Here is a 20,647-nt window from a genome sequence, read left to right as displayed (position 1 = left end):
GGGACCCTGGCAGGTGAATGGAGCTGCGGAGAACAATGCTGGAAAGTGATCTTCTCAACCTGTCACTTGACCTTGAATGAGCAAAGTGACAGTTTACCCACTCCAGGCAGCATAAAAGAATTGCCCTTGCAGTTGGGCCTCCCGCACTGCAAGGGTTAAATGCTTGTTAAGTCTAGGGGTAGAATAAGCCGTAACACCTACCTTACCCCGTGCGCCAGCAGGCTTCCACTGCGCTTTTCGACTGGTCCCTCAAAGCCTCTTCTCTCCATCACTCCGGCTGGTGGTGGCACTCTGACATCATCACATTTAAAGCCCCACTCCAGGAAGCATAAAGATTGCCCTTGCAGTGGGGCCTCTCACACTGCAAGAGTACAATAGTTCATTAAGTCAAGGGGTAGAGGAATAAGCCATTACCTTATTACTCACGTCGGCATGCTTCCACTACACTTTGCGACTGGTCCCTGGAAGCCCGTTCTCTTTGGCCTTGCGGCTAGTAGCCACTCTCTAACATCATCACATTTGAAGCCCCACTCCAGGCAGAAGATAAAAATTGCCCTTGTAGTGGGGTCTCCTGCACTGCAAGGGTTAAATGCTCATTGAGTCTAGAGGTAGCGGAATCAGCCGCAATACTTCCCTAAGGCCTCGTTTACACCATCCTCAGTGCGTTCCGGCCAGAGAACACACTGGTTGGCATTGCGGCCGGCGCAGTTTTTTGTGGGGTGGGAGGGGGCGTGGTGGTCCATTGAAGTGAATGGCACCATAGTCACGTCCTCCACCCGCAATGTGATCGGCCGCACGGGAACGCAAGGCACATCAACCTGTGCAGGTTCAGGTTGGCATGTAGCTGCTTGCAACCACGTCCTCTCAAAGGGATGTACAGACAGCTGCATGCAATTACATGCAGAACTTGTCCCTCACAGCAGAAGGTCATGGCATGTGTGTGCAGTGTTGTGTACACCGTGTGAATGATCCCTAAACATTGTAAGGATGTCTTTGCGTCTGAATGCGTATAAACAGAAGCACTTTAGTCTCTGTTCACACTATGGCATTGTGTGAACGTGTGACAAAGTGCATGCAGTGGTGCACGTTCACACAACACGTTAAAATGTGCAACATGCTTGTGGTGCTATAACTTGCTAATGGCACCCGAAGCATATGCGGTAAAATGTGCGTTTCTGACCGCGTCAAATGCATGTTTAAAGAAATGTGTGAATCTCGCAGCTGAAAATGCTACATGAGCTTCTTTGCCACGTTTGTCGCATGTGCGGCAGCCCATTGAAATGAATGGGCTGACGCATGGCAAAAGCAGAGGAACGCATACCACAGGTGTGCACGAAGTGTGAAATGGGGCCTTACACACCAAAAAATATCTTATGGTATTTTATTACCCCCATGTGCATGATGAGCCCCTTTTGTAAGTATAGACCCTGGAGACAACACAGAGGGAAGTGTGGAAGATGAGCAGTGATGTCATCTCTTTCTTCTCCATAAAGCGCAGTTAGCCAGCAGTGATGTCATCTCTCTCTCTTCTCCATAGAGCAGTCAGTGATGTCATCTCTTTCTTCTCCATAGAGCAGTCAGTAATGTCATCTCTCTCTTCTCCATAGAGTGCAGTCAGTGATGTTATCTCTCTCTTCTCCATAGAGTGCAGTCAGTGATGTCATCTCTTTCTTCTCCATAGAGCAGTCAGTAATGTCATCTCTCTCTTCTCCATAGAGTGCAGTCAGTGATGTTATCTCTCTCTTCTCCATAGAGTGCAGTCAGTGATGTCATCTCTTTCTTCTCCATAGAGCAGTCAGTGATGTCATCACTCGTAGATCGCCCTCCATCCTCCTACTAGTCATTGTACCGGCTGGAGGAAAGTGCTGAATGTCGCCTCATTATGCAGCCATCGATCAGCTGCTGGTCTGTGGATGATGGAACACGGACCCTCCCATTCGCCGGCCGCCAATGTGCTCAGTGTATGAGGAGCAGACACACACCGTCATCCGTACACCGGGAGGACTGAGCACGGAGCCGCTTTTCTGTACGGGCTGACCCCAGACTCATCATCTGAATGAAGCTGCGTGCCCTCCCGGGTCGCCTGCCAGGATGGGCCAGCGCTGCTGCTGCTGCTGTGCGGACACAACGGTACGGACGGGCGGCCGCCTTCCTCCTCTGTGCCCGGCCGGCGATGCAATGTCTTCTTCATTGTCTGCCGCTGTCAGCGCTCGGCTTTATGAGGATGGAGGGGGGCTGCAGCACAACAGTTGGTTCTCTCATACATTGCATGCTGGAATAAAAATTCGGGCTGCTTTGTGTGCCTGTGTAGTGGCTGCTGCCTCTGTATTCTGCATTTTAGCTTAGACTATTCTACATACATGTTCTCCTTGTCTCTACTGTTAGCTGCTTTACATTAGATTGTCAGCTCCTATGATCAGGGTTCTCCCAGCCCTCTTGTATTGAATTGTAGCTGTACTGTGTTCTTTTATTTTGTATAGCTGTATAAGTGCTGTATAATAATATGAATAATGATCATTTACATAGTTGTCTATATCTGAAATTACTTTCACAGGACAGGACGCTTTGGCTGCTGAGATGTGTATGTATCCTGGTTAGTTCTAATTCTGTCTCAGGGGATGGTAGCATGCTGTTCTACTATGGCATATTCAAAGCTATCTATACCCCAAAGTAAAAGTGTCATATGTTGCAGCTTGCCAATTCATAGATGGGGCATCTGCTTTACTTTTTTTCTCCTTTATTTTCACCTGGTGATCTGTCCAGTAAGTCTATTAGGTTTTTTTTTTCTTTTCGAAACATGTACAGTAACAAACTGTTGGCAGTATGACTGATACATACCGGTAGATGATACATAGTCTGTTAGTTTTCAACTTCCTTTAGCAGACCAAGCTGTCCAGCATAAGTGGCAGCTATAGGGTTAAAGTGACATTAAAGTCAGAATTTTTTTTTCCCCCTTCCCAATCCTGCTGTAGGGACATACCTTAAATGATGTCTCTTTATTTGATCATCTTCTTCTTTACAGTCCTTTTCAGCTGTCCCTCCAGCGCTGGTGCGGGTCTCCGATCCAGCGCTGACTCCTCTGTCCTCCTCTTCTCTCATGTCCCACGGAGACTGTGCGGGTGTACGCTGCTCCATAGACTTACCTTTTGTCTCTCCTCGTCTCCGGCCAAACATCTGAAGTGCGCATGCGCCCGCCCCAAGATCCTTTGCAGCCGCCCGAGACTCTTCAGATGTTTGGATGGGAGCGCGCGACGATGACACAAGGTAAGTTCAAAAGCCTTTTTAAAAGGTTTTAAAAAAAATGTTTTTGGATATATCTACTGCTTGCGAGTAGGGATGAGCCGAACACCCCCGTGTTCGGTTCTAATTAGAACTTTCGAACACGGAAAAAGTTCTAATTCGCATTTAGAACTCAATGTAAGTCTATGGGGGTAGAACTCAGAAAATTAAATGTCCCCATTTTGAAGCCTTGTATGCAATTTATTGGCCATAAAAAGTGTATGGGGATCCGGGTAGTGCCCTGAATGACAGAAATCAATGAAATTTAAAAGAAAAAAAAAATGTTCCGCGGTCGAACAGACTGCGAACATCCCGCAATGTTCGGCATTCAGCGAACGCTAGAACAGGCTATGTTCGAGTCTAACCTATGTTCGATTCGAACATGCAGCCCATCCCTACTTGCGAGCAGTAGATATATGCAAAAACAGCTGAGGGTTTAATAACCCTTTAAGAAGAACCATGTAACACTGACAGGGGTGCTTACAATGGATTAGGTTTTATTCATTAATGTAAAAACTTTATCCCAAAAGGGAAAAAAAAACCTGCTGTAACTGCTATAAAAAATGTAAGCTGGAGTTTAGCTTCAATTTGTTAGTGAAGTTTATCTACATCTTCTGCTGTTACATCTAACAGGATCCTCTCCACAGGGTGACAATGCTGCTGTCCAAGGGTGGCTCCATTGTTCCTCCATAGTGTGGGGTCACTCTAAGACAGGAAGTGCATTACTGGCTGGATAATTAGGTGAAAATGAAGGAATAAAAGCCTAGATAAAAGAAAACAAATGCAGCCACCACATTTAAGGATCAGTAAGCTGCAATCTATTACATTTTTGTTTTGGGGTTTAGATGCCAGTGAAAGTCTTTTTGAAGTCTGAACAAAAAGAAATTAAAGTGACATTAAACCCTCAGATTTTTAACATAAACCAATACTGTAATGTGTGCCTTACTGTAATCCATGGTTGTTTCCCTTCTCTTTGCTGCTCTTCCTTTTAAATCTGTATCTCTTCTCATGCTGGGCAGAACTTCTGTTTTGCAGCAGACTGCCTTGTCTCTGAAATGGATACATGGTGTCTGTGTATAGGTTTGCAACCTGAGCCAGCACTACAGGGAGAGGCACTCAGCTGCAAAGGGAAGTTCTCCCCCAGCATGAGAAGACATGAGGATTTAAAAGGAAGAGCAGCAAAGAGAAGGGAAACTACCATGGATTACAGTAAGGCACACAATACAGTATTGGTTTATGTTAAAAAATCTGAGGGTTTAATGTCACTTTAAGTGTATTTCATTGGAAAATGATCAGAGATCAAACATTTCTAGATCTTTAAAGCAGTAACTGTCCTAGGAGATCTTTTGCTGATTAGGTAGGTTGTTTTTTTTTTTGCTGTTCAGGAATCCTGCTGCCTGTGGTTTTATTGGACTCAGTCCATATGTGTGCTGTTTAAGTTATTTACTTGCATGACACAGCAGAAATGTGTTTTAGGTTGTTGTGTGTCCCGTCCCCCAATGGAGATAATTGTGGATTTTATGTAAAACAGGCTTTTTCCAAAGACAAGCAGCCAACCAGCATTTATCTCTCTGATATGACTGGCAGTACATAGAAATCTATGGGGTAGTGTAATTGTCACTTTGTGGTTTGTATTGGTGTATTGTCCTGATTGCGTGAGAAGACCGATACTTGTGGTAACAGCAGTTCTCTGTCACTGTGACATTTTTAATCATGTGAGATAGATATTTCCCCTTCAGTCACACCTGGGGGTATGACTGAACAAAGTAACTCAAGGAAGCTTTGCTATGGAAACCACAGATATTACTCCTTTGGATAAATTGTTGCATTTTTATTTAGTTAATGACCAGGTTTATTAGATTTTTATTGATTTTCTGCTCCAAGCTTGCTCCTGTGATGGACTGCAATCTCAATACAAACTAGAAGTCCCATCACTGGAGCCATTTTTTAAAATGTATTTTATTTTTTATCCGATTAACCGATTAATCGAACTTAATAATCGGCTAACTAATCGATTTTGAAAATAATCGTTAGCTGCAGCTCTAATTTCCAGTAATGTATATGTGACTATAATTGCTTTGTGCAACAGTTTATATCATTTAGTATAGCTTGGCTGTTTGGTTAGGCTAGACAGAGGTTTCTTAGGGGTTCCTTAAGGGTTAGTTCACACCATATGCAATGCGTTCCGGTCCGATCCTGGCCGGAACGCACTACCTCGCATTGCGGCCGGCTCACTTTTTTGCCGGGCTGGAGGGGGCGTGGCGGCCATTGAAGTGAATGGCAAAATAGCCACGCCCTCCGGCCGCAATGCAATCGCCCGCACGGGATCACAAGGCACAGTGCCTGCAATGCTGTCCAGTGCGATCAAAATGCTGCAAGCTCTATTTTGATCGCACCGGATCCACACTGCAGGCACAATGTGCCTTGTGATCCCGTGCGGGCGATCGCATTGCGGCCGCCACGCCCCCTCCAGCCCAGCAAAAAAGTGAGCCGGCCGCAATGCGAGTCAGTGCCTTCCGGCCAGAATCGGACCGGAACGCACTGCTTATGGTGTGAACTAACCCTAAGCTGTGGCTGGTTGACCTCCCGTTTGATGGTGCCAACATCATTTTGGGACCAGTGCCAGAAGCATGAAACCAGTTGCCTTTATAGCTGTCTATAAAGGTTGCTTTCTGACCATCACTGTAAGCGTTGCATTCTTCCTACTGATCACCAATATAAGAGGCATTTTCGCCATTGATCGCAGATGAGTTTGAGAGTAAGAGTTCCATAAAAAATATTTTAGTGGTTCCTCTTGGGTAAAAAAGTTGAGAAAGGCTGGGTTACAAACATATTGCCTTGTTTAATAAAGGCTTTGTATTCTTAAGTGCAAGCCATAAGCAACCAATCAGAACCCATGTTATACTTCCTTATTCTGGTTAGTTCCAATTGGTCACAGTAGGAATAAGGTCAGTAGGTTACATTTGATAGGATAGGTAAAGGCAGCCTTTAGGTCTTGATGTATGATGTTCCTGTCATCGTATACATTAGAGAAATCACAAGGGAATACCGTAGTGATCAATTTGTGCTCTGAGCTGTGAGCTCTTAGACAATGCACGGAATGGGTGTCTGTCATTTCAAACCTTTTGACAGAACTATTAGAATGTTGAAGACAGAGACATATCTATATGAATTGCAGACCCAAATGCAAACCTTGGATTAGGCCCTGTCCACAAAGTTAATTTTAGGTGTCCAAAACTGGTTTGGGCACCGCAGGCACAAAGTCTTTGTCAAAGCTGTGACTGCTGCAGTTCCTTGACCACTGCTTAAAGCTGCAGCATGATATGATGCGCAACATTAATCCCGCAATAAAACAAAGTAATTTGTTGCATGTTTCCTGAAGTGCGACAATGCTCAACATGAACAATCCCACTATTTTCAGTGGTGCCCTTTCACACCTGCGCGTTGTTTCACTTGTCACTTGATAGAGTACATGAGCTTCTTGCAGGCAGAATTGCTCATTTTTTATCCCATAGACCTCAATGGGAGCACCTGAAACACATGTGTAGTGCATGATTTCCCCATCTAACAACTGTCTCCTTCTCCAAATACTTAGCTTTCCATTGGCTTAAACAAAAACTCTTAAGCCTGAAAAGCCCCAAAAACCTTCAAACTGAAAACGCTGAACTGTGAATGAGGGCTCATTTAGGTTTAGGAAAAAGGACTTTTACATACCCGATCTTCGCTCCCTCTAGGCTTCAAGACTGGCACCCGTCGCCTTTTTTTCCCCTAAGCTCCAACAGTTGGAAGCCCACTAATGTCATCAAGTACAATTCAGGGCCCAAAGCTATGCATTATACATGAAGACAACAGGGGACAGTCCACAAGCCAGAGTGTAGGGGAGATGAGAAGAGTGCTGACTGCCAGGGGAGGGGGAAACAGCTAACTAAAACAGCTTTGTCCAATGCCCTAGACCTAAGCGGCTGCAGCGAAGCTCTGCGCTTCCAGCATATAGTGGGCAGTAGCCTGCAGTATGCTAACTTTGGGTAACAGAATTACATTAGTAGATGTACTTCTCTGACACAAAAGAGAATTAAAGCCATAAAAAGGTTTGGCTATAGTTCTCTTTTAATTGGACTAGAGAACAGGTTTAGCACACTTAGCTTTGAGTCACTGTTCTTCTTCAAAATGTGACCCACATTGTGGAAGGAATTGGCCTGGAATTAGAAGCTGCTAAACATATTTGCGCTTAAAAAATAGGATAAAACAGTTGCAATTGCTTTAATAAATTCCCCCCATTATGTTTATAGCAGTAAGGTGTTACACACAGCCATTGAAAGTGACGCTTCTAACAATCCATAATTCATTCTTTACACCTTTGTGCCAGGAGCAGAGTAATTAATTAGCATCAGGTCACATGGAGGTAATGTTGAATTCCAATGAGGATATTTTGCAGATCTCAGTTTCCATCCTCATTTTGTACCCTTGGGGCACATAGCAGAACAACGCTTCTTTTATATCCACAGGGGATTGTTGCATTCTTTGAATCTTTCTTGTGGATTTCTTTGTGGATTTTAATTTGTAATCTGCTTAGTTAAGCCGTGCAAACCAGTGAATAGTTCAGGAGTCTATATAAGCAATTTATGTTTTATGGATCTGCTCGATTTAGCAGTATTATGGAACGTTACGGTCAGAGGCGTAACTAGAAACTTCAGGGCCCCGGTGCAAGAAACTATGAAGGACCCCCCCAACCCCCCGCCGCCATGGTGGTTAACTGGAAGGCAGCCGAGGTCCCCAGCAAGCGCGGGACCTCTGGCAGCCACTTCAGTTAAAAAATTAGTCGAGAACACCAACCCAGTATCTGCACTTGCGCACAGACGGGATTAACGAGGAAACTGCATTTATTTACAAAGTATTAGTTTGTAATGGTTAATTGTGACCGGTAATAATATGCCATCTATGGCAGTAAATGATGGATGGCAGGAAATGATGGATGGCATATTATTATTAACGGTCACAATTAATGATTTAATCTAAATACTTTGTCAAGAAATGCCTGTTTCCTCAATAATACTGGTCTGTGCGCAAGCGCAGATGCTGAAGTCGGCAAATTCGACTACATCGGCGTTCTCAACAGAACACCGGTATCTGCGTTTAGTATCGGGGCATTTTCACGAGTATGAATACTCATGAAAATGCCCAATATTGGCACTGGAGCATACCTAGTTAAAATATAATGCATTGCTGGGACTTGTAGTCCTACATAGTTGGTGCTATTCTGCATTCCGTATAATGATTATACAGCAATGCAGAATAGCACCAGCTATGCAGGACTACAAGTCCAAGCAATACATTATAAAAAAAATTAGCAATGTAGAAATATCAGTGGGAGGGGGTTGTACACAGATAGTGAAGAAGAAAGAAGATGCAACGTTGATGTAATAGTCATAACAGGACCCACATTCTAGATGGAGAAAAGTCAGAAAATCACGAAGGCCAGAGCGGGTTTCTGTACCGGGAGAATGCCGCCGCTGTCACGGAGAGAGAGGAGCTAGAAGGGGCGCCACATTGTCACGTTGGAGAGAGCTAGAAAGGGCGCCGCTGGTTGTCCTGGTAACAGGACGCTATACCTCTCCAGCGTCTGTCTCCTCTGCACATTGCCAGTTCGTCCCGCCCCTTGCGCATGCGACGTGTGGGCATAGGGATCCAAAGGCTTCTCACTGGCCTGACGTGATTACAGCTGGGCTCCCGAACATCGGCGCACACACGCCACCGAGTTGGTCTCTAAGCAACCGCCCATGCCCACGAATGCTGCAGGCAGCTTGAGGGATCTGCGGGCTCTTTTCTTTCTCTCTGGGCCCCCCCAACTGGCGGAATGCCAGGGCCCAGTCGCGATTCCGACTGCTGCGACCCTGGTAGTTTCGCCAGTGGTTACAGTGCAGTCTTCTTAAAATCAATACAAGGGAAATTTAGGTATTTCCTTATATTTTTCACTGTGATGGTTTTTGGGATTTTAGGATAGGGATGAGCAATCCAATCCATGCCAGTCATAAGGCTGCTTCATCCAAGGCAGATGTTTGGATATAATGAGTTATCCATGCCAGTTATTTATTTGCTACTTGTGTTTGGCGCACTCCCATTATCCCATCTCCTCTGACCCAGGATAGAGCTTTCCCATAGCAACCAATTAGCAGAGGTGAATGGGCACTTCCCCAGATTCAGATTTATGTATGAAAGGAGAGGGAGAAGAAAAGTGGCTACTGTTAGTTTGGAAAATTGTGTAATTCAGGGTCAGTTACAGTGTATAAGAGTCCGAGAGGCTGTATTACTCAATACACTACACCATTTCTGTTTTTTATGCTGTTGGCAAAACATAGGTGCCATTCTGCATCTGCTTCTTAGATTTTAGTGATTCAAAAGAATGCCTTTACCTTTTTCCTTTGTTTTAAAGTGTGTTTTGCTCCAAAGGGTTTGCTGTACTGCAAGCACCTAGCTAAAATAATGTTGTACAAAAAGCATATATATATTCTACACCTTACAAATACCTGACCCACTCCCAGCTCCTAAAACATTAAGGGGTTCATTTACTAAAGTTCCACCTGACTACACTACCAGTCAAAAGTTTTACAGGGTTATTCCCAAAGCTGCAGAAGTCAGCCGAGTGAGTAACCCACCTGAAGTTCGGCTATTCACTTCAGACTTGTACCTCTGATTTCAGCCATACATCGGCTGGCTTCGGCTGCACTTCGGTCAGCCGAACATGCTATGCATGTTCAGCTGAGCCGAAGTGCAGAACGAGTCCGACTTAGCCGATCCAACATCTGGATCGGCTGAGCCGAAGCTGCGGCAGCTCACTCGCTGCCATTCAACCCTATTCACATAGGGGCCAAACAGCAGTAAGTGAATAACCGAATGCCGCCGAACGGCATTCGGCAATTCTGCACGGTACCTCTGTGGTACAGTGCAGAAGAGGAACTCAATGAAACAAGCAGAAAAAAAGATATCAAAAGGTAAATAAATAATAAATGTAAAAAAATTAATCGTTTTAAAAAAATAATAAGATAAAAAAACTATTGGGGCGGAGCTAGCAGTGACAGCTAGCTCCGCCCAACTGTTTCCTATTAGCTAGAACCTGCTAGAGTCTTCTAGCAGGTCTCGGCCAATGAATAAAAACTGGGCGGAGCTGGCCGTGACGTCATGGCCAGCTACACCCTGTTGTCATTGTTTAATGACAGTTCAGCGTCCCCAGGTCACCTGGGGACACTGATCTGTCCTTGCAACTGGACGGAGCCAGCCGTGGTTGGCTCCACCCAACTGTCATTTGCAAGGAGTTTGGTCGGTTAGCTTTCTGAATGACACCCTTAGTTTTTTTTTTATGTAAATATTTCAAGTCCAGGGAATAACTTGAAATGGTACAAAGGTAACACCCCATTATCCGTCATTCAAGCAATCGGCAGCTTGATGCACAGTAGGAAAATTCTGATTGCTTGGTGCACAGTACACTAACAAATTTTGATGGCAACTAAATTTATTTAGTTGCTATTGAAATTCTTTGTTTACATTTTGTTGCCGTGGTCGGCAGCAGAATGTAAACAATGGGGAGAAATAGCCAGCCCGCTATTAGCTATTTCAAATTGCAATAGCCAATAAGAGGCTGGCTATTGCACCTGCACACTGAGCAGAGGAGCGGACCTGAGAGAGAACTTTCTCTCTCAGGTTTGCTCCTCTGCTCAGTGGACGGGGTTTCAATAGCCTGCCTGCTATTAACTCTCAAGCAACCACAAGCTACAGTTATCTGGCACCTACCGATCCCCGTGGGTGTTGGATAACTGGGAGTTTACAGTAATGTACATTTCAGAGTTATACTAAAAGGCATTTTTCAGGGAAGAAGTAATGGGTTAACAACTCAAAACAGTTGTTCTGCAGGAATGTAAGCAAATGAAACCCTCAAGGTAAATGCTAACAATTCCTACAGGTATCCCAACTTTTGTGGCTTGCTCTCAGGCCCTCTTGATGTATAATATCAGTGTTGGAACAGATTGTGTTGCTACACCCTCTTAAGCAATATTTGGACAATATTGTACTGCAGGAAGTAGTATATTACTCTCAAAATGGCGAGAAAAAGGCAATCAACAAAGAAAGACAGACAGACCATTATAACCCTTAAAAGTGTAGGTCTTTCCTTTAGAAAATTTGCAAAGAAAGCCAAGGTGTCAGTGTACGGTTTTCTACACCATCAAAATGTACTTGGAAACTGGAGGAAACTCTGACAGGAAGAGATCTGGCCGACCCAAAGCCACAACAGAATCAGAAGACAAGTTGTTGTGAGTCAACAGCTTGTGTAACAGGCGGCTCACAGGACAACAGGTTCAAGCACAGCTTAACACTGATCGAAGTAGGCAAGTCTCGGTTTCAGAGAAGACTTCGAGCTGCAGGTTTGGCAGGTCGAATGGCAGTAAGAAAGCCATTGCTAAGATGGCAAAATAAGAAAAAGAGGCTTACCTAGGCCATGAAGCACCGCCAGTGGACTACTGAAGACTGGAAGAAGGTCATGTGGACCGATGAATCAAAATCTGAGATCTTCGGTTCATCATGGCGGGTTTTTGTACGACATTGAGTAGGCAAAAGGATAGCTGCTCTGTGTGTGACACCAACTGTCAAACATGGAGGAGGAAGTGTCATGACTTGGGGCTCTTATGCTGGATCCAGAGTCGGCGACTTGCACAGAGAGAGTGGCACCCTGAACCAAAACTACTACCACAGTATTTTACTGTATGCCCAGTTGGTCAGGGGTTTATCCTCCTTAGAAGAAAAGAACAAGATGGTAGGCTTCAAATCATGAAATGGCCAGCACAGTCTTTAGACTGAAACCCCATCGAGCTGGTTTGGGATGAACCGGACAGAAGGCTGAAAGCAAAACAATCTACAAGTGCAAAGTTTTGGGAAGAACTTTCTGAACAATATTTGATTTCCATTATAGAAAGAATGCCATAAGTGTGTTTGGCTGTTATATATGGAAAAGGTGGCTACTTTGATGAGTCTAATCTTAGATTACATTTTGATAAAGAAAATTATTCCATGATTTGTTTTGGATGTCCAATTGTTTATTTGTTCTATGCCTTATCTTCAGAGTACATAAAGACATTAAACTGCGTAAATTTCAATAAAAACTGGAAAAATGGGGGTGTTGTAAAACTTTTGACCAGTAGTGTGGTAGTGTGTGCGTGTAAATATATACAGTGTGTGTGTGTGTGTGTGTGTGTGTGTGTGTGTGTATGTGTGTGTATATATATATATATATATATAGCATTTTTATTTTTTGTAGGATAATAGCTGTTGTTAGATAATGTTCAATAATATGTCTAATGAAAAATTAATGGAGTGGAAGAAGACTCTGCAATGCTCACAAAGTGTGGCCCTTTGTTAGTTTGCTGCTAATGGTTCTTTTGGGATATTATTGGGTTTTGAGTGTTCTTTTCCAGTGTTGATTATCTATTAGCAGTAATAGATGCCTCCCGCATCTTTGATCCGATGAGCTTCTTTTATCTCCACATATACAGGGCTAATAATAAACTCTGCCTCTTTTTTATATTTATTTATTTTTAAATGTAATCACTCTTGCTGCCTGTGTGATAGTATAATGATTCTGGAAGCATTGCAGTAGGAATTAGTGATGATGTACTTCACATTACATTGTGTTTGTCATGTCATAAAACTATCCTAGACATATCAATCTGTCTTCCTCTTATAGGACACTTTATTAAATTTGACATGATCACAATTCCTTAAGAAGCAGCACGTCATGTTCAGTACTATGTGATTACTTTTTGTTTTTGAATATGTTCTCTGACCAAAGCCAGCAGAGCCCAACATAGATTAGGTGACACCTATCTTTAATTTTTAGCAAAAAGTGTCACAGCAACAGCAAAAAAGGCGTCAGTCAATCAGTCTAAGATTCAGTCTCCTCCAGAATCTTAGAAAGATTTGAGCAAGTCTTAGCACCCCTTCAAATATGGGCGTGTCATGAAAGCACGTCAAAACGCACACAGAAATTTGCAAATTACGCACAAAATGCGTAACGGGCTTGTGGTGTTATTACTAGCAGTGACATCCCAAATGCAGCCGAGAAAATGTGCTTTCTTCCCACGATAAAACATGCACAAACACACAGAAAAAATGTGGAATGAATGTCGCAAAATTATTGGCGCGTGTCCGCATGGATATCAGAGTGTGCAGAATGCATGCCGAACGCGGGAAACAAAAGCCAACAAACGCATGGGAACACACGTCACCGCAACTGGGAGCTTGTAATGGATTGGGAGGTCGTCAAGAGAGCAAATTTTAAGCACCGGCCAGACAAGGTAAGTATAAAACATCTTATTTAATCCAGGTGCATGGGTTTCAAATTAAAGTGATTTATTCACCACCAGTGAATATTAGATGAAAGTCACATTCAGTGCTATATAATGATGCCCCTAGGTGTATGTATAGCCAACATGTCATCTTTCAGTGTTGGTTAAAGTATGGAATGGTCAAAACCCTTTTTTTTTTCCTGTCCCAGAAACACAAAAAGAAATGAGGAAACCTTTCCTCTCTTAGGCAACTGTCACCAGAAATGGTGTCCCCATTCCACTCCTGTTCTAGTGACAAATTTAAAATTTAGGATTTCTTTAGGATTTACTTTCTATTCCAGTTATGATTACCACCAGGACAAATAGAGGGTGTATCTCCCTAGCTAGGACATAGACGGCAATAAAAGCTTGATAGGGGTTCTAAACTTTCCACTCTCAATGAAAATAAAACATTTATAGGCTGCAAATATACTTTAAAAGATTCACCTAGCAGATAAAATTGCTGATATACTATTTTTTTAATCTTGGTATATATAACAGCACATTGCATTTTTTTCCACAGAGTGAAACTAGTCTTATGAAAGAGCGAGAGCTGCAGCTGGAACTTGCTACAATCAGAGATGAAGTGGGTAAGTGCACCTATATTTACAACTTTAGCTATCATACTCTGTGAGCGGTGCAGAGCGCAATGATGATGCCCAAAGTGTTATAAGGCAAAAGGCAATGTATGACTTGCAGAGATTTTGCACATTTTTGGTTTCAGTGACCACACAGGACATTAGGGAAATGTTTACCAATGGCTACACAAACTCCGAGCTTCTGACCCGTCCCCACATCGTCGAACAAATAAAATAAAAAAAAGAAAGAGTGACTCTTTTAATAAAAAATAGGATCTGTGACTGGTCATCCTTGTCCTTAGTGTGTCATAGCTGTCTGATGAGGACAAGCCCACCATGGCTTTCACTAACCTTAAATATTAGACTTAGTAGCTGATTTGGATATTACCAGTTCTCTCATCTTTACTAACTGAGCAAAAATTAATAGAACATACCTAGCGATTGCATGTGCTATTAGAATTTATTTATTTTTTTAACAGTAAATCTTTATTTAAAGATATAAGGCAAATCCAGGGTGCAGGTATACAATTTGATTCATAGACATAAGGTACAGAGAGGAACAAGAGGAGAGAACTCATTAAGATACCATCCAAAAATTACTAACCTGAGCATAAGACAATGCAGCGTCATGTGGAGGATCCTGGCAACAGAGTTACTTACCCATGATTGCATTAACCTGCAGAAGAATATTAACCAGGAGAATTAAAGTTTTCTGTTTTTAATTAGAACCACAATATTGGGCACAGGAGGTGAGCAGGGCGGGGAGGAAAGAGGGATGAAATGTAGAGAAGGGAAAGAGCAGAGGAGACAAACAGAATGTACGGGAGGGGGTAAACAGACAGAGAAATCTCACCTTAAGCAATACATCTTGTGTCAATATGGTACATCTGGAAACAGTATCATGTACCTTGGAGTAACCACCTTAGAAACTAGAAATAACATTGGTTATGCATGGAAAGATGAGAAGTGAGAGTGAGAGATAATGTAATCAATTAATTAAGCCTAAATGCTGCAATGGTTGTCTGAAAGCCAACAAGACCAGTTAGGGTAGAATTTATCCTAACCACAGTTTGCCTTTGCAAAGGAAAGCACCGTGTGATCATGGGTGTTAAGTGTAGAAATCACTGGAGTTAACAAAGAAGGTTCACCATATTTCCATAGCCAGGCAATAGATAGTCTAGACGCTATGGGAACATACATTAAGACTGTTCGTGTTCTGTGCGGTCAGGAGGTGATTCCAACTCCTAGGAGTGCTAGGGCACGGTCTGGAGTAGGCAGCACACGAGTAACCAAGGATTTGAACTTGAAAACCTCAGACCAGAAAGCAAGCATTTTCCCACATTTCGACCAGATGTGACACAATGAGCCCACATGACTGTAATTTCTCCAGCAGAGTGGAGAGTGATTCATAAAGATTGCATCTAATTTTTGGGGTATAATACTATTTAAGCAGACTTTTCTGTAAAGATTAAAATGGCATTGTTGAACAGTTCATTTGTTTTTCTCGCCATTCCTTAGTTACCATTTTTACATCCATGTTCGGTTCAGCTAAGATCCGAAATACTGTAGAGATTCCTTTTTGATTGATACTAATCTCTTTAAAGAAGGCAAGGATACACCTGGTGTGATGAATGTCTTTAATGCACAAAGCTAAGGGAAAATGTCTCCTGCAAAGGTATTTGTAAAAGTCCTTGATGGAAGAGTGTGTATTTGCATCGTAGGACCTTGAAGGATCAGATTATATAACTTAGGCAAAGGTTATATTATGCTACAGCGCCTGTGCGGCCACATGATTCTTTCTAAAACCACAGTTACCACTGCGCCTGCACGGCTATCGGCTTCTATAACCTAGGACAAATATAAGTTTGTACTAGGTTATAGAATCCGATGAGCCGCTAGCTGCGCAGGAGCAGTGCCAATAGTTAGACAGTTCGACAAGGATTTTCTGCTAATGCGCACTAGCTCTATTTGCTGTACATCTCCTACTGGCAGTCACTGCGCCTGCGCGACTATCGTGTCATCGGCTTCTATAACCTAGGACAAATGTAACTGTATTAGGTTATAGAAGTGGATAGCCGCGCAGGCGCTGTGGCAATAGTTAGTTCAACAAGGATTTCCTGGGCATGCGCACTGGCACCATCTGCTGTAGATCTCCTACTGGCAGTCACCAGATGTGATATCACCAGTTGGAGAGGTCGACAAGTTGGAACTTTCGATAGAACACCGGCGTGTTCTGAAAACGAATTAATGTATGCCCGAATATCATTCTAGTATATTCAGGCATATATTAAATGCGTTATTTCGTATTCGGACGAACCGCCAAATCAACTGATTTTGGTTGATTTGCAGGTTCGTTCGAATCCGAACGCACATGTCTAATTAGAAACTATTTTTGTGGTTTATGTCTCCAGCAGCATCACAGAGCTCTCCTCTTGTTTTATATGGAGTCTGTAGCAAATGGGGCACAAGCAACCTCCTAAATGCCCAGGACATAAAACAGCAAATTTCATTTGCCTGTTTATTTTTATATATACCAAAATAAAAAGAAATGTAAAAAGAAAACATTCAAAAACACTATCTGGGTTGTTCACAAAAGGGTGCAGAGTTTGGAGAAGGCAGGAGAAGTGAACAATCTAGGCCAATATAGCTGATTTGGAAACATTCTTCAATTCAGCTCAGTTTCCAGTTCAGCTATGTTGTTCTAGATTGTTCACTTCTCCTGCCTTCTCCTAACTCTTCACTCTTTTGTGAATAACCCTTTATATATCCTTTTGATGTTACACACCCATTGACTTTCAACTGTAACATACAGAAGTCATATCTCTTTAGTATACTATATATTGAACATAAACATGCTGCCTGTATTGATGGCTCCGGCTCAATAGTAAAATTAAATTCTGCTGTGGTTTATAAGATGTATCTCAAGGTTAAAGGAGGTTCTCAGATTAAATATCCTGTGTATAAATGACAGTAATACATTAAAACGCATTACAGAGCTGGAATAGTGCAGCTGTACTAATATAGCAGCACGGTCATGTTTCTATACGCTGACTGCCCTCTTCCGTGTTAATGTGAAAGCAGTATCAATTTCCACTTTTATTGGCATACATTGACCCTACAGTGCTGCCATGTTATCCGTATTTTAGAAATAAGCATGTGTTCATTCTGCAGAAAGGGATATTTTTTGATCTTTTAAAAAAATTGAGCCAATTTGTGTCATTCTTTGAAAATGGATGTTTGCATTTATTCTATAACTTGCACCTGTGTACAATAGATTTTCTTTAGTATGGTATGTTAATGTGGGCCTTGCTCTAAAATTGCAATGTCCATTTGTGTTAGGTCCCCCATTTGAAAACACTGGAACAAATTAAGAACATAAAACCCAGTTGTGAAAAAAGTGAAATACTATACTTACCTTATCCCCGCTTCCGTCTGTAGTGCCTGGGTGAGAGTGACATTGGCATCCTTCGAGTGATATTGCAGGGAATGCAGAGTAGGCCGAGTCTTGTAAGAAGACAAGGGCTGCAACAACTAATCGATTAAATCGATAATAATCGATTATGGAAATAGTTGGCAAATATTCTCATTATCAGTTAGTTGGGAGAAAGAGAGAGAGAGAGATTTTTTTTAATGCAATCTATCGATTAGTTGAAAAATAATCTGGCAACTACTAAAGAAGACACTACCGATGTCCATGCAAGGTCTGGATGAAACATTGTAACCACTTGTTTGTAACTCAGTAGCAGTAAACTAATTCCAGATAGATACATGTGAGAGAGTAAACCAGTTTAGCTAGAAAGGATGACTTGTGTACTGAAAACTGAAGTTTTTAAAAAACATTTGCCTTTACAGGCCTCTTTCAAATTCTTGTAGACTTTCAGGGAGGTAGGGTATGTTTTTCTGCAGATAAATAATGTGTGGTGGTAACATTGTGCTTAAAGGAGAACTATGAGGTGAATGCTTTTCACTCAACCTCATAGTTCGAGCCGACGTGTGACAATGAAACTGTTACACGTCGGCTCAATAGATCGAGAAGTGAGCGAACACATACCGTTGCTCGCTCACTTCTTGATCCTGTCCCTGCAGAGAGCCGTGACTGTCACTCACGGCTCCCTGCAGGGATTCCCACCCTCCCTGCTCCGATCTTCCAGCGCTGACTGGAGGAACGAACGGGGGAGGGTACAGCTGGCTCTGCCTCTAGGTAAAGCTGACAGTAATGTTGGGATCCATCCCGGCTGCTGCGCTCTCAGTATACCGCGAGCTGTAGCTCGCTGTATACTGAGCCTAGGGTAACGGGAGGACGCTAGTTTATGTCCTCCCGTGACCCTGAGGAGAACTATGGTGAAAAACACTTACCCCATAGTTCTCCTTTACACACTGGACAAGGACTTGTGGATTTGGACACAATAGGGTTGATTTACTAAAGGCAAATAGGCTGTTCACTTTGCAAGGGAATTTCCCTTCAGATTAGTAAATGAGGTGAAGCTCTGCTAACTTCCATCATCCAATCATGTGCAAGCAAAAATACAGTTTTTTCCTTGCACATGATTGGGTATATTTTGCAAAGTGAATTTTATGAAATATTAACATATTTAAGCTGATTGTTTTTTGAGGCTGGAAGTTCGATAAAGCTAGTTGTGGCCAGTTTGAAACCTGATTGCTATGTGGACTCCTACGACCTAGTCAAAAAAAAATATTTGAGTCTGATTACTCCAAAAGGTGTCAAAACATGGCTACTGCCATCACATAAATTATCTGTCCTTAAACTGAATAAGTATTACGTCTTAGCAGTATTGGGATATAAACACACTAGTGGGATCTGGCATCTGTAGGCAGCCAGCTTTCTATTTTTCATATCAGAACCCTGTCATAGATGAGTTATGTGTGAAACAATTTAAAGGCTCCTAAATTATATGCTAAGGTAAGGATTATATCTGTTAGAAGAGTGTATGCTCTCAGAGGGATGTAGTTAGCCTGAGCACTAGAGCAGCTAATCTGTCACTGATTGAATTACTTGTCAGTAAGCAGTGTATGTTAAAGGTACATTGGAGAGTTGATTGATTCTTCTTGTTTGTGATGGCAGTTATCTGAGGAAAATAACATCCACTGTCATTTCTGTGTCTGCGTGTGATTTCTGGGAAAGGTGGGTACCTTGTGGAATTGGCAGTGACACGGTTCGCCAACCTTCCTAAAGGTAAATAGGCATAACATTTGCTGTTGTGACCGGTTTGCATTTCAGTTCTGATGATGATATTTCAGAATTTGGTGATCAGAATAGATGCAAATAATGGGAACATTTGTCTTGCTGGCATATTTTTATTGGAGCCCTATAGTGAACTCCATAAAAGTATAACTCCAGTCATGTAATCCTTTCCATTTCTAAAGCTGTCCACACACCTTACAATTTATCTGCAGATTTTCTCTGGTCAGATGGAAAAGGTGCAACGGATTCCTCCATCTACACTTAACTTTGTGAATGGAGTAATCTCCACCTGGGCCAATCTGTTGCACTTTTTCCATCTGACCACAGAAAATCTGCAGATAAATTGTAAGGTGTGTGGGCACCTTTAGACTGTAAGCCCTCATGGGCAGGGCCCTCCTTATTATTGTGTCTTGAATTGTGTTGTAATTCTAATGTCTTTCCTATGTTGTAAAGCGCTGCGCAAACTGTTGGCGCTATATAAATCCTGTATAATAATAATCATTTCCTGTGAGCCCGGCCTGTCCTTTACATGCCCCCTAGAGGACTTATCATTACGCAGGTTTGGCTCACAATAATGCATTACTGAGCAGCGCTCACATGTCATTACATGAGTGCCACTCAGAGCTTAAAGAATACCCGAGACCATCGGAGGAAGAAGAGTAAGCTGCTGTGACGTTACTGAACCAGCTAGAAGATTACAGGCAAAAGCTATGTATAGTTTGTTTGTTTTTTTATTAAAAGAGTTCCACTTTAAGTAGATTCAACTTTGGGGTCGCTGTGCTCCATGTAATACAGATTTCCAAAGCATTATAGCTTCAGATTACCTGTCAGTTGGCACTCAGGAAACAAGCCTGCTCAAACTCCTGATTTGTGTTTTCAAGATTTTATTAAATCCCTTAGTCATTGTTCAGATAATTGAAGAATAGTTCCAGTCTAAAGCTGGCCATACACCTTACAATTATCTGCAGATTTTCTGTGGTCAGATGGAAAAAGTGCAACAGATTGGCCCAGGTGGAGATTACTCCATCCACACAGTTAAGTGCAGATGGAGGAATCTGTTGCACCTTTTCCACCTGACCACAGAAAATCTGTAGATAATTGTAAGGTGTATGGCCAGCTTAATACTGACTATCAGATATTCCAGCATTTCTGTGAGTACAGAAGCTCCAGTCTAACAAAGGGGACTTTTTTAATCATCTCTAATGGCAGAGTTCAAA

At 42.5% G+C, this 20,647-nt stretch overlaps 1 protein-coding gene across 1 annotated transcript in view; it reads left to right on the top strand.

The window, feature by feature from the left end:
* The window catches only part of MTUS2 (microtubule associated tumor suppressor candidate 2), a 276,397-nt gene that overhangs the window by 222,707 nt on the left and 33,043 nt on the right, over positions 1 to 20,647 (top strand). Inside the window, exon 7 of the mRNA XM_018555472.1 lies at positions 14,173 to 14,239. Within this exon, the coding sequence (XP_018410974.1) occupies positions 14,173 to 14,239 (67 nt within the window). The remainder of the gene's footprint in view (positions 1 to 14,172; positions 14,240 to 20,647) is intronic.

The sequence above is a fragment of the Nanorana parkeri genome, unplaced genomic scaffold (assembly GCF_000935625.1).
Source record: "Nanorana parkeri isolate BGI_ZX_2015 unplaced genomic scaffold, ASM93562v1 scaffold198, whole genome shotgun sequence".
Classification (NCBI taxonomy): domain Eukaryota; kingdom Metazoa; phylum Chordata; class Amphibia; order Anura; family Dicroglossidae; genus Nanorana; species Nanorana parkeri.
This window is presented reverse-complemented; position numbering and strand designations above follow the sequence as displayed.